Here is a 14,588-nt window from a genome sequence, read left to right as displayed (position 1 = left end):
TTGCATATCCATCTGCACGTACCTGCTCGATTAATAGATTATTACTATTATAAGATTTTGAAACTATGTTTGGGAGGACCATAACAACGCTCAAAGGGCACTTGAAGTTATGCCTAAGGAGGAGTGTAACAATAATCAAAAGCAACTGGGATCCATGCTTGGGTGAAATCAATAGAATAATAGTAATGTAATGATTAACCTATGGTTATGTAAGAGAAGAGTATAAAATGTATCCATCTCTGATCCATGTCGGAGTCAGATTTGGGTCTGTACCCTGACTCCCAGAGCTCTTCATTAAAAGCACCCATATAATCATTCCGTGATTATGTGTTTTCTACGCGAACACTAGGAGTGTACAAGGAGCTGGGACAGCTAATCCCACCTGACCCAAGGTACATTCCATAGCATATGGCATCATGCTCAGCATATACAGCTGGAGGGAGGTGGAGGAAGATAAACAAGCACCATCAGTCTTCCCAGGTCACTGTTAGGCATAACAGGAGCCTGCTTTCCTGGAGACTGCTGAATGCCTGCCCCTGGGCAGTGGTGAATTAATTCTTTGTTTCACTCTGTGTGTGTGGCTTCTGCTGTACCTGTTAAATTGTCTATGTCTCAACCCATGTGTGTATTTTCTCACTTCCAATACTCTTCCCACTGCCAGGTTGTGGAGGTGGGATGGAAGAGAGAGTGAGCATGTGGTGCTTAGCCAGCCGGCACTCTAAAGCACAAGAGCAGTTCAGCATACCTGCAGAGACCACTCTACTGCACCAGCTGTGCTGGTCTTGGTTACTCCCATCTTCCTCATGTTGAGGGTGTGTTACTTTGAAAGTGCTTCTACAAACATTCAAGTGTACTTTTTAAAAAACCCAAACTATTCTCCAAACAATGTGCCTCCCTCTGCTCATCATTCCTCAGCCTGAAGGTTATTGCTAGATAGGGCTGGTGGTAGAGACTCTGGTTTTACTGTTCCAGATGACAGCCAAGTAAGTCACGTTACTTAAGGCACTTGCTACTATCTGCAGTGGCTAGTACATGAAGTAGCTTGGCTGCAGCAATCTCAGCATTGCAATTAAGCAGTGCTGAAGGGAAGAAGCAATGGTTCATTATTACTCCAGCATTTTGCCATGCTCTGTAGCAGTCCATTCCCCAGAACAGGAGTTTGGCTAAAAGTTTCCAAAAGTAGGACTTTTGGTATGTGGTAGTCCTCCTGCCACCCTGCACAGCTGGAACAATTAGCAATGGTGTCCACCCAAGAATTCACTTTTAGTGTACTACATCACTCCCATCTCAGCTGGTTTACTTCCTCCCAGTGCAGGAAGGGCTGGAAGAGCCCGTCTTTCCGCCGAAATATCCACACTTCACTGCGGTTTTACTCTGTCACCGGAACAGCCTGCGCTGATCCAACACCTCACTCCAACTGATCCAATACAGTCTCCTCACCAGAGGACCCTGTCTGAACTTCAGTACTGCTTGGCATAAATCAAAAGGTGCTCACATGTATACAGGCTTTGGTTGAACCTCGGTCAGCCAAAACTCACTGCCTCGCTAAAGTCCTGGTAAAAATGTAGAAGCAAGTTTACACCAATTTGGGAGTAGCTTACTATGTCACATGCTGCCTCCAGATATCACTATTAGAAGAAAGACTGAGACAGCAGGTATTTTCGTGATGAGAAAACACTACTGCCAGGGTATAGTCTCATGAAAAAGTACTACTTTCTTGGAGGTTTCTATTCCTCCTAAGAAATCTGCCATTACATTTCCCAGAGTGGACTGTAAGCCACCTTACTTTGAACAAGCAATCTGCAAACAAAGGAAAAAAAACCAAAAAATGTTCAACAGTCCAGTTGTCAATTCGGTCTTCCAGAGACCAATGCCCCATGTTTTGGACCAATAAATACATCAAGACGCTGATGTTACTTGGTCTGTTCTTAGTCTGTAACAAACAACGAGTCTTTACAGAAAGCTGTTGTGATGTTACTGTGTGGTCACAAGCTTTACAATCATACCAATGATCCGAGATCCACGGGGGCACACGCACAAATCCATGCTGGGATTCTTGATTTTATCCTGCAGCAGCTGGTCTAGTTCACAGCGCAGCTCTTTCACCAGCTCAGCAACCTAACGCACACAGTAAGTACAGAGGGAAGTGTAAGGCTCAGGAAATGCATCTCCTACATTCTAAGCACCAGCACAGCTCCACAGCACTCCCAGGATTATCCCTTCTTTTCCTTACCTGGTGAGAGGCAGCCACAAACCGTATCCATCCGTCATCAAGGGAAATGACAAACTCTCCTTTCTGCAGCTGCATGTGCATCTGTCCTCCCCCAAGCAGGACCAGTGGGTACACTGACACCATGCTGCAGTCCCGAATGAACACACGGCTGGTCTTGATCTTCTCGTGGTACACCAGGTAGGGGCTTTCGAAGTGCCTGGTCTGGAACACAGACACAACAGCCTCGTTAAGTCACACATCTCTTCCTGCTTAAATATGGACCTGCCTCTTTCACACAGGCTGCCTCTGCAAAGAGCAGCAAATGTGCCTCAAATGCATTTGTGTGACTAACAGACACTCTCTGACCCATAAGAGCTGCCAATATTTTGCCACTTGTCCCTTGCTCCTTCCTGCTTTGCAGTATGAGAGAAATCAGACAATTCACCAGTGTTGCCTCAAGGCCTCAAGTTCTCTGATTCATGCTAAGGACATTTTCATGTGTGCATCTGTTAGGCTCTTTCACAGCAGAAGTGATGAACAGTTCAAAGCCTTTATAACCCAAGTATGTGTTAATGACTGAAAAAACACTTATTTAAAACAAGTAATTTATATACTGGGAAAGCAATGAATCATCAGAGACAGGAGATAGACTTCATGAGACAAATATTACCACATAGCATGGCAAAGGGAGGTGAGCTTTTATCTAAGTATTAGCTATTAAGCTGGAAAGGAAATTAACTTCAGAATTTGAGGATTCACAAAGAAACAACCTGAGCATGTGCCTGAATTACTCACCAATAAATAATCAATACTGTGGAGAAGCCAGGGGACCATTGCAACTGCAACATTTTTTGCATGCAGCTTTGCAGATGCAGCTTAAGAAACATGAATGGGGGGTTACTGCATCCACTAGTTCCACTCCAGATGCTGGAGTTTAACTGTGTGCCCAGGAGGACACTCAGGAACACATCATTATTTACAATCCTAATGTGGGACTGTTCGATCATGAAGTTTTTTTTATTTTAATAGGGACCCTCACTGTAGTCTCAAAAAGGTGATTTCTTTTATAAAAAAAGAGCATGCTTGGCAGAAAAAAGGATCCTGACCTGGTAATTCACCGATGAAGGATGAATGTGAACATAACCATCATTTTTTGTAACAAACTTCAGCTCATCTGCTTTTGGTTGCATTTTGACTGCTCCTTTACTGGTCTTCTGGTATTTGCCCTCTGGCTTTTTCACCTGTATGGTAAGAAAAAAAATTACAACAATCTGCTGCACCAGAGAACCTTCTCACCTTATGTTTTAATTTTTTCAAAAAGAGAAACTATGTAGTAGTAATACGTCAAGTCACTAGAGACATATCACACTCCAGGTACTGTCTAACCCTAACCGTTCCATTCGTAACCTCAGCCTTCTAAAAAGCTGTAATTTAAAGTAGCTTCTTAATGTTTGCTGTGGTTTCTGTGTGACACTACAGCAGCAGTCTCAAGCAATACAAACTGGAGCTCTGCTGCCTATCTCTAATACTATAAGAGAAAACTTTGGCAACCTAAGACAGGCTCAAGGCAGCCACATGAGCCCAGACTCAAAGCAGGCTGTGTGGATATGCTAGATAGCAGAAGGGAAAGTGGAAAAAGCATTCTTTTACCTGGACAACGTTGGGATACAGTGCAGCACACAACACAGCTGAGATGAGCTTGATGTTCTCTGCATTTGAATTTGCCTGTGAAATCAATGCATGCATCAGGTATTCTACAGTTAAGTCTATAAAGGTAAAGCCCTACTCCTGGAAAAACTGAATTCCTGAAATTGATTCACTTTCATAGCTGCACTGCAGAGCTTTACAGGGGAGGACAAGTCACTGCTTCTCAGGTCTCAGGCTAGACCTGGCTTGTGTTCCCAGTACTATCAATGGAGCAAATTGTCCAACAACTATCCCAATGCAGTTAGTGCCGAACCAAAATGTTCTCTAACATCTGGCTACAAAGCAGCTTGTACCCGAGAGAAAGCAAGCAGAAGTTGTCCCAATGCATAGTAAGACTCTGCAACTACCAAACCCTTATCACCCTGATCAGCACACAGCCCCAGGAGATCTCTCACTCCAGAGGTACCACTTTCTGAAGACTGTCCACATGAAAAACTGCAGCATCATTTTGGAGCACTGAAATGCTGCAAATTACCTCTTCTCCTGTGGCATCCAACACGCCATCACCTCCTTGGGACCACTTCTTCTCAATGTCCCTGGCTCTTAATCCCTCCTTCACAAACCCAATGTCAGAAAGCAGCTCTGCAAACTGCCTCTTCAGACTGGCGATTTCCTACAAACAGACAAAGGGCTGTGATGGCTGCTACACTGAGGAGAGTCTGCCCTAGTCACTTATTTTTGTCACTAGGACTTTGCCAGTGTCTCAAACAGCTCCTGTGCAAGGCCACAAACATTGACTTACCTGAAGAATTCTTCCTGACAAAAAATTCTCCCTGCAGTAGTTGTAGCTTGCTTGAGAGCCCTCTTTGATACTTAAACGCCATCCCTGATTGAAAGGATGGGAGAAAACCTTTAACAAAACACTTCTGCTTGAATTCCAAACATCACAAAAATGAAGCCACTGAATTTTAACTCACCTTATAGGCCTGGAGAAGAGCTAGGTAGTCACTGTTTCCTACTGCAAACTCCAACTTCTTTTTGTTTGCTTCTTCCCTTTTATCCCACGGCGACACCTAAACAAGCAGTAACATTGTGTGTGTTCTTCGCCTCACCACTTAGACAAGCCACTGTAGAACTGCACGGCACATTATCTTTGCTATTTTCACACCAGCTCACAATGCAAATTTATTCCACGGATAACAGAAAATATGAAGTACTGAAAAATGCTTAGTCAACAGCAGAACACCTAAGCTCACTGCCCTGTGTAATCACAAGAGATCCAAAGGCAAATAAGTGATTGACCAGCTCACAGAAAATACTTCATTTTGGGCAGACCTCTCTGGTGCTGCAGAATTCCAAGATCCATGAAAAACATCATCTGACAAATCTCAAATCGCAAGTTAATGGAGCTGAAGAATGAGAATGCCTCTAATAGAGAAGAATGTCTACAATAGAGAATCCACTTGGGTCAGAGAAAAAAAAGGCAGTACTAACTCAGGACATTCAAGAAGCTGAATGTAAGTTATTCTGTATCAGTATATAAAAACTTGTAGCACTTGAAGTCAGAATGCTGTAGAAAATGCCCGAAAAGCATATGGAAAACCTATGCAATTCAATAACTTGAACAATCTATTTCTAATCCTTTCACAATTATCCTCAATACAAATTATTTCTACTACTAACCACAGCAATCCAAACTTCTGAGAAAGTATGACTTTTCATGCAAGTTTGTACACTGCAGTACATTAACTTAAATAGGTTAATTTACAAGTTAAATTACAAGTTAATTAAATAAGAGCACCTGTACCTACAGCTGCTGATTCAAAACGCCAAAGTGACAGTGAAGACACAAATGAGACTCAAACTGCACTCTGCATTCACAGCTCAGATTTGTCAGCTTCATCACTATCACTGTTTCATATTACCATTAATTTTCAACATTTACACCAAACTTAGACAAAATGTCTGAACTTCCTAGATAAAAATTAAAACTAATATCCACTCTGTTTCTACTGTTCACTCATAAACACAATTCCTGTTGCTGCCACATGATTTGTGAACTTCTGCTTATGACCAAACAGTTTCAACAAGCATTGCACTGACATAAACAATGTAGGCTAAAAAGAACTAAAATACTCAAGTGTAGTAAGCTGCAAGTTACAACAGCATTTTGCTGCTGCACAAAAACACAGCTCTTTCACTCAGAACACTTACAAAAGGTGACTTAAAGGCCAGGCTGGCTGCTATGGTTAGTGCAGGGTCCAGGCAGCGGAAGATGGTGCCAAACAGCATTAGCTTGCCAATCCTGACATCAACAGGCAGTGAAGCCAAGTGATATCCCAGAGGGGTGAGCTTTTCATCTGGAGTTAATGCTCCCAAGTCTTGGAGTCGCACCTTTGATGCTTGCAAAGACTCAGTTCTTGGAGGTTCGATTAGACGTGAGAAGACAGAGTGAAGACTCTGTGCAGAAAACATCTCCAGGATCTTAATTCTTTGGGAGAGGGGAAAAATAAAAAGAAAATGCAAAGAAAGAAAAAAAGCAGCTTAGTTCCATACACAAGATAAAAAGAGCAAGTTTTATAAAAACAAAACAAAAAAACCCAACAGAAGACATGCTATAAAGAACATGGTCCCCAGAAGAGGGCCTGTAATGCATATTTCAAGTCAGGGAGCAATGTGAAACACTGAGTCTGTAAGAACAGAGTACAAAGGGGTGCACAGGGTGCAGCAGGGGTAGGAAAGCCTCTTTGTTTAGCAGTTGCATGATGGTGCTTGATAGAAGTTGTGACTTTACTGCATTGTGCTACACAGAAACACTGCAAGAGTTAACGGCAGTTAACAGGGAGAAACATCTACCACAGGTCTGGGGTACAGGAATGCAACTGTCTTCTCTGGTGATTAGAGATGTAAGAGAATTATTTTTTCCTAGGATCGGGAATGTGAAGGACAAGGAGAACTGGTGGAGGGTGTGATTAGAGGGGGGCTCTGGACGATAGCAGGATCATCCACGGCAATGTCATGGCAGGATCTAAGCAAACACTCAACAGAGCCTTAGACCTCCAGAGCATGCTTCTTGATTTCATGATGTGAGAGAACACTGAGGACACAAAACACCTTGGTCATGGCATTCCAGGTGCTCCTTCCAGTAAAGGAAGGACATTCTGCACACTGGCTTTTTCAAGAAATACAAGGACAATAGCTCACCTCAGACAAAGCTGCTCTAAGGGCACTCTTTGTATTTCTGGCAACTGTTGTTTTACAAGCTGATGGTTGTAGTGGTGGCTACTGAAAAGATGAAAGCAGACGCCTGAGGCAACACGGCCTGCTCGCCCTTTCCTTTGCAGAGCGTTGGCCTTGGACACAAATGTGTCTTCTAGACTTTCCATTCCTTTGCCTGGGTCATATCTATAGAAGAAGAAATGGGTTTACATTCATAGAATCACAGAATGGTTTAGGATGGAAGGGACCTTAAAAGATCATCCAGTTCCAACCTCCCTGCCCTGGGCAGGGACACCCTCCACTAGACCAGGCTGCTCAGTGTCCCATCCAACTTGGCCTTGAACATTTCCAGGGATGGGGCAAACCACAACTTCTCTGGGCAACCTGTGCCAGTGTCTCACCACCTTCACAGTCAAGAGTTTATTCTTAATATCCAATCTAAACCTGCCCTCTGTCAGTCTGAAGTCATTACCCATTGTCCTATCACAACCTTCCCCTGTAAAAAGTGAGTATCCACGAGGGCAGAGTGAACAGGCTGGAGGTTAAGCAGACAGATGCTGTCACCTTCCGTATGAGTAGTATTCCCATCCCTGCCCTTAGATCTGAGTCTAGACTGACTTCCTCCACCTTGTAGCAGCTTTCTGCAGACCAACTTTCTTCAAGTTTTTCCCAGCTCTTTGGAAAGCTAAAGTATGCAGCTCAAGGCATAGAACAGTAACCCAGATCACAAAACCTTGAGCACAAATCCCAGTACCTTTTCTCCTTCATTTTTCCAGAATCAATCACATAGACTATGTCATCAATGGTGACAGATGTTTCTGCAATGTTTGTAGAGATGACGATTTTGGTAACTCCTGCAGGGGGTCTGAGGAACACAGACTGCTGTTCTTCACTAGACAGTGAAGAATGAAGTGGATAAACAACGCACCTGGAAAGACAACATGACAGCATACTCAGTGCATCTCCAGCCTTTTCCCCTTGGGAAAAATCTGCCTGCACACTTTTGTCTCACTAGTGGTAGACAGCCATTCAAAGCAACATAAAACCACAAACCCCTCTGCCATACCACCTTTAAGACAAAAGACCCTCAAGATAATCAAGTGCAACCATTAACCCAACACTGCCAAGCCCACCATTAAACCATGTTCCTAAGTGCCACACCTATCTGTCTTTTAAATACCTCCAGGGTTGGTGACTTCACAACTTCCCTGTGCTGCCTGTTCCAATGCCTAACCACCTTTTCAGTGAAGAAGTGTTTCCTAAAATTCAATCTAAACGTCCCCTGGCACAACTTGAGGCCACTTCCTCTTGTCCTAGCACTTGTTACCTGGGAAAATAGACCAAACCTCCACGTTTCTACAACATCCTTTCAGGTAGTTGCAGTGCAGTAAGGTCTCCAGGCTAACCTCCTCCAAGGAGGAGGCTAACCTCCTCCAAGCTCCCTCAGCTGCTCCTCATCAGACTCATGCTTCAGACCCTTCACCAGCTCCATTGTTGTGTTTTGGACACACTGCAGCACCTCAGTGTCTTTCTTGCAGTGAGGGGCCCAAAACTGAACACAGGATTCGAGGTGTAGTCTCACCAGTACTGAGTACAGGAGAATGATCACTGCCCCGGTCCTGCTGGCCAACTCTATTGCTGATACACATTTTAAGGGAACGTGGGCAAGTTTATTCTGAGACTGTCACTTCTGCAGAGTTGAGGAAATATTCTGCCTCTTTTGAAGAGTCTAGAATCTACCATTTATAATGCCAGTCTGGCAGAAGTCACTTCAGCTAACCTTGCCGTGGACATCTATGCTAAAACTGTTTAGTCAGGGAGACACAATTTATTTCTCCAAGTGTAACCACAACTGAATGTATCTCAGCAAACATTCTGAAAGGGAACTGGTTGAGATGAAGCTTCAACAGTGCATTGGATCATGCAGAGCAAAAAATGGAAAACACTAGGGTTTCTGAGAACTTCTAACTTCCCTGAGCTGAGGAGAAAAAACAAAAAGGAGCAAGCCAATAAGATAGTAGAAAAGTAATTACCTTGAGTGAAGTCAGGGTAGCACACACATTTAATAACCTTTATTTATCCCTGGATAAAGCCAGGCTGGAAGCTACTCTTTCCTTATGGGTAAAGACTGATAGTTTTGGAGCTTCTCTGCCTTACCTCTTGCTGTGCCTGTTATTAAAAAGAGCATTAGACTGAAGCCGCTCATAAAGCATCTTGATTTCTGCTAGTCCAGGCAAAAATATCAACACAGCACCTGTATATGTAGATTAAAAATAAAATAAAATTTTTTTAACAAAATCACTCAACAGAAAGGACAGAATGATATTTTATCAATATGCAGAAGGCCCAAGTCCGGCTCTATTTTGAAATTATAGTACAAAAGAAGCACACAGGCTGCAACAGTCCCTCACCAAAGACTTTCCAAAGTAGACAATTCTCTCACCTTCCCCATCCCATGTATATCATGAGCTTTGTTACTCAACTAGATGATTTTTTCCCCCCACAAAACCAGTCAGTAGCTACAGAAACTCTGCATGCAAATCATTAGCTTTGGGCTGTCTACAAGTGCACATCTTCCAAGAATCTACTTATGTTTATCTCCCAAGGACAACGAAATTACCTGGGGGGTAGGAATGTCTGCCAGCAACTATCCACTCAAGCAAGGCTTCAATTAATTCCAGATTAACTTTGTCCAAATCCATGACCGACATTGTTTTCAAGACTGTCTTGTTAACCCCTGGGAAAAAAAGAAGAAAACACATAGTAAATTCATCTCTTGTAAGAAACATCCACAGATGCATTGAACTAGTGTAGCTGCACAACCAGTCACAGCTTAGTTTAAATAGCACCTGGCTGAGACCAGCTACATATGTGACTTGATGTGTCATCTTGCCCCTTCCATGCTTTCCTGTTTCAGCTCTGTCTTTACTTCCTCATGCCTTACTGAGGCTCAGACCTGCCCATGGCACAGCCTAGACCGAGATTCATCTACTAGAAGAATAACATACACACATACCAGTGGTAAAAGGAGCCAAAAGCCTTCCTATGTCCACTTACAGACACCTTCAGGACTACCTTCTTAAGCTCTCTTCACCCTTCCAATGTTTCTTACACCAACTTAAAAAAAGACACCCAAATTCCTTTACTCTCCTGAGATGGTAACTGTCTAGCAGGAATCTGAAGCTTTTAAGCAATGGCTCTCACTCAGTAACACTGTATGGAGTTCACCATAAGAGTGTGCACAGATGACTCTCCAGGACTAAGCATGAGAAAGATTTTGATGGTGACAGAGTGGGGAGTTCATTGGAAAGATCTGCCTCTCTGATTAAGCCACAGAGTGGCTGAATTTCTCAAAGAAAGCTTGCCATGCTGAAGTGACCTCCCTGAAGTGGGCAGATACATGCTGTGCTTTAAGTAAAGCTGCTCCAGCAAGAACAGATACAGATAAGAAAGTGGAATTAACAAGGCATCTGAAAAGGGATGGAAAGAGACAGCAGCTGAAAACTGTCTCTTTTCAGATGCTAAAAACTGTTTTCAGCAAAGATGTTTGCTCTACTTTAAGAAAACAACAGGTTTTCTTTTTTTTTTAAACTGGCAAAAAGTTTCTCATCTAGAAGTAGTGACCTGCCTAACTTCACAAGTACAAAACTCTGAATCATATACAAGCATTCAACTTGCAGAACTATATGCTAACATACCATGTTGTCTGGCAAATGTCACATGCCTATTTATTAGATTTAAGAAGGAGCTACCTTTGTATCGTGTAAGGAGCTGCTTCAGAGTTAATTTTTGGTCTGGCTCCGAATCTTTGACAACAGTGTCAGTGACTTCCAGAAGGCCAGCACGTCTCAGGTCCTCCTCCACTTCTTCAAATGCAGTTCTTTTGTGTCTCTCATTCTGTTTGCTTTCTTGCTTTGCCTTCCGCCTGTAAGGACTGCTGGCCTCTAAAACATACCTGAACAACAGAACATTTAGTGGTGTGGAAAGAAGCCTAACAGTCTCCTTCTAATAATTAACTACAGAGATAAAGTATCAAAAATAATTATCTGTAAGTCTGAGATACAAGCAAGTTGCAAAACCATAGCTAATATGAAGGTCAAGATGTCCTATACAGGGATGTTAGTCTATTCAAAGCTGTAAAGCAAAATACTAGGATTGCAAACTTGGTCTTGACAGCTAAGTGGGCAGCTCAGAGACACAATCTGCAAGTAATTAACAATTGCTGATCAATTTATTATCCGGAATATCTGAGCTGCTGTGATTCTCCAATAACTACAAGTGGTAACAGAAATCTAGTACCTGAGCTGCAAGGAAGAGCTTACAAAAGGGAGTTGTTTGGTATTCTGCATTTTTCACCTTCAGTGCTTAAATCTACATTCAGATTTCTTTTGCTTGTCATTATCTAACCATCACTGAAACAAGTAAAACCCAAGTACCAACAAAATTCATGGCAAAGCTCATCTTTTCTCAAGTATTTATGGGGTATCTAATGCAGAAAGGCTTGTATTGGCATGAGATCCTAGACCCCACTGCAGCATAAAAAGTATGGTTTAAACAGTACTTCAGTACAGCTCCAAGACTGCAGGTAATGGGTGAGATTTGAGAGGATTTAATTTTTAAATATATGCACAGAACTACTGCAGTCTCAAGGTCTCCTCAAGTCTCAAGGTGCAACCTCAAAGGCCAAATACATCTGAGAATGTATGAATTTCATACCTTGTCACTGCAATCACATCTTCTAGAAAAAACTGGTCTACAGGAAATGTTCGACCTAAAAGGAAACATGAGAATAAACCCACATACCATGCAGAAAAGAGGAAAAAGACCAAAGATGATTATAATTTTATACAGGTTATTATGACATACACTGGTTTCACAGCTCTCATCTATACTGCACTCCTCAACGCAATTTCTAGCACAGAGAGAGGGTGTCTTCCAAACATGGTTTGGAGTCCTGATGGACATCAGTGACAGTGGTTGGGGGAAGCGATTCTGTCCTTCTACTCTGCCCTTGTGAGACCTGACCTGGAGTGCTGCGTACAGCTCTGGGGTCCTCAGTACAGTAAGGATATTGACCTCTTGAAGTGGGACCAGAGGAGGGGCAGGAAGAGGAGTACAGGGATGCAACACCTCTTCCATAAGGAAAGGCTTAGAGAATTGGGATTTTTCAGCCTGGAGTAGAGAAGGCTCCAGGGTGACCTTATCAGGACATTTCAGTAGCCAAAGGGGGCCTAAAGAGAGGTGCAGAGGGACTTTTTACATGGGCAGATAGTGATAGAACAACGGTTTTAAACTGTAAGAAATGAGGTTTAGATTAGATATTAGGAAGAAATTCTTTACTGTGAGGGTGGTGAGGCACTGGCACAGGTTGGCCAGAGTAGCTGTGGATGCCCCACCCCTGGAAGTGTTAAAGGCCAGGTCAGATGGGCCTTCGCGCAACCTGCCCTACTGGAAGTTGTCCCTGCAGGGGGGGTTGGAACTAGATAACCCAAATCCAAACCAATCTATGATTCCATCGTAACACGCACAGTGCAGTTACACAATCAGAGAAGGGTAGATTATGGGAACATGTCCATGAGGCTGTGTGTTTCTGTCATGCTCCACATAATAACTTCTCAATTTAAAAGGCACATTTGGCTAACTGTGTACATGTACAGCTAGATCCTCTCACTAACCCTTTTTTTCACAATGATAGAGAAGAGTCTCCAGCTGTGGTCAAACTAGGGCAGGGAACCATGTCATGCACACCATATAATTTTTGCATTTTGGGGAGGGAAATTCTGCTGGTATACAGACAGCACAAAAATGTCTCAATTTTCCAGTCTTTTCTCTCCCAAATCTCACTGGTCTTTGCTCCTAAGCCCTTGGGACTTGCAGTACTTATATACATCCTCATCTTGCCCCTTTGCAAATTAGCCCCCTGCACCTGAATTGAGAAACACTTTGCAAGAAGAAATACTGAAAACAAATCTCTGAAACAACGGATCTGACAAGATAATAAAAATGAATTGGTTTTCACCTGGTATGTTAATAATTGGACAGGAGTGGAAGTAGTGAGAAAAAAGCTCTGCATTCAAGGTGGCACTCATTAATATAACGCGCAGGTCTGGCCTCTGAATCATTATATCTTTCAAAACCAGCAGCAAGAAGTCACTGAAGAAAAGAAGGAAAAAGACATTTGAATTTCTTCAGTGTTAACTTTCAGTTTCCGTTTTCCTCCCCATTCTGTACACCTTGCTGGTGTTTTCAATAGCACAGCAATACCACCACAGAAGCATGAGCTTCTCAGAATGACCTAACGAAAGGCAATCTGCAGTCTGACTGTGATTGTCCCTTACTAGAGTGTGTCAGGACTACTTGGCAAATTCATTTAAGCAACAAAAAGCTCTAGCTACCTTATGAATTAATTACATTAATGACAACGTAAGAACATTAGATAAGAAGTTAACTCAAAATAAGAGTCTTTTTTGCTCCTCTTCTTCACTGGAAGAGTTACTCAAACTTACCCACTCTTCCCTGCTCACTGTATTCTTCCCTACATTATAGCTTTTGTGGCATGCCTAGAAGATTGGCTTGAAGTGATTCTAGATAAGAAGGAAGAAGAATCCTTGAGAGACACAAGCCCCTTTATGAGGCTAAAATATCATCTGAGCTGTAGAATAACAGGTCACAGACAAAACCTCCTAGAAACCCACTGTACTGCAGTGTTTCACAAGGAAAACATCAAAGAAAAGAATATCTCCCACTTAATTTACAGAGGCACTGCCAGATGTTATCTCTTGCCTGTCATCAGCAGGTAAGTGGGGTAAAACTGCAGGAGGCTAGAGCAGGATAGGACAAGACTGTCTAGAACTAGTGAAGTCTATAGACTGGAAGAAAATGTGAGCACTGCAGGTTCTCTGCTTACATCTTCACCAGGAGAAAAAAATTCCCAAAATGGCATGTGAAGAATTATGGTATTTGATAAAAGCCAAAACAAAGGAAGTATAAGAAACAGACAACTCTGGTTAAAAAGTTACTTAACCCTCCAGCCCCATCCAAAACCTCTTTTCAACACCACTGAAATGTGATGGCACATTTGAGAGGAGCAATTTAAGAGAGACGTGCTCTCTTGTAAGCTGCTGCAACATAAATTTCCTACTGCCCAAAGACAAGAACCTAAATCCAGACTTTTTCCACCACTGCACATTACTGCCACAGGATCAGTTACTTGCACTTTAGTCACCTTTATCCTTCTGATGATGTTTCTTCATTTTGCTTACAGAGTAAGAGATTATTTACCTTTCTTCTGTTCTTTCGTGAACTTCATCAACAATAACATGTGTGATTCCCTGCAAAGTCAGATCTCCTTCCAGTCTTCTCAACAGCACACCAGTAGTGCAGTACAAGAGTCTGGTAGCTGAGGACTTGAAGGGTAAGACAAAGCATTCAGTTGACTCTGGGCAAATTAACATAATGCAAAGAGAGTATGTGTGGCTGTAAACATTTGGTTTCAGCTGAGTGCCAGGTT

The 14,588-nt window shown here is 42.6% G+C and overlaps 1 protein-coding gene across 1 annotated transcript in view; it reads right to left on the bottom strand.

Moving 5' to 3' along the window:
* Positions 1–1,974: 1,974 nt before the first annotated feature.
* DHX57 (DEAH (Asp-Glu-Ala-Asp/His) box polypeptide 57) overlaps positions 1,975–14,588 on the bottom strand; it is a gene marked incomplete at its 5' end in the record, with an annotated part of 18,407 nt that continues 5,793 nt past the window's right edge. Inside the window, 16 exons of the mRNA XM_009076233.1 lie at positions 1,975–2,118; positions 2,234–2,434; positions 3,319–3,453; positions 3,863–3,937; positions 4,395–4,532; positions 4,662–4,745; positions 4,837–4,932; positions 6,074–6,350; positions 7,064–7,264; positions 7,833–8,006; positions 9,236–9,332; positions 9,699–9,815; positions 10,831–11,033; positions 11,795–11,849; positions 13,098–13,231; positions 14,360–14,484. Coding sequence (XP_009074481.1) covers positions 1,975–2,118; positions 2,234–2,434; positions 3,319–3,453; positions 3,863–3,937; positions 4,395–4,532; positions 4,662–4,745; positions 4,837–4,932; positions 6,074–6,350; positions 7,064–7,264; positions 7,833–8,006; positions 9,236–9,332; positions 9,699–9,815; positions 10,831–11,033; positions 11,795–11,849; positions 13,098–13,231; positions 14,360–14,484 — 2,256 coding nt within the window. The remainder of the gene's footprint in view (positions 2,119–2,233; positions 2,435–3,318; positions 3,454–3,862; positions 3,938–4,394; positions 4,533–4,661; positions 4,746–4,836; positions 4,933–6,073; positions 6,351–7,063; positions 7,265–7,832; positions 8,007–9,235; positions 9,333–9,698; positions 9,816–10,830; positions 11,034–11,794; positions 11,850–13,097; positions 13,232–14,359; positions 14,485–14,588) is intronic.

The sequence above is a fragment of the Acanthisitta chloris genome, unplaced genomic scaffold (assembly GCF_000695815.1).
Source record: "Acanthisitta chloris isolate BGI_N310 unplaced genomic scaffold, ASM69581v1 scaffold18646, whole genome shotgun sequence".
In the NCBI taxonomy this organism is placed as follows: Eukaryota; Metazoa; Chordata; class Aves; order Passeriformes; family Acanthisittidae; genus Acanthisitta; species Acanthisitta chloris.
Note: the sequence above shows the minus strand (reverse complement) of the source record. Positions and strands in the feature narration are given on the sequence as shown.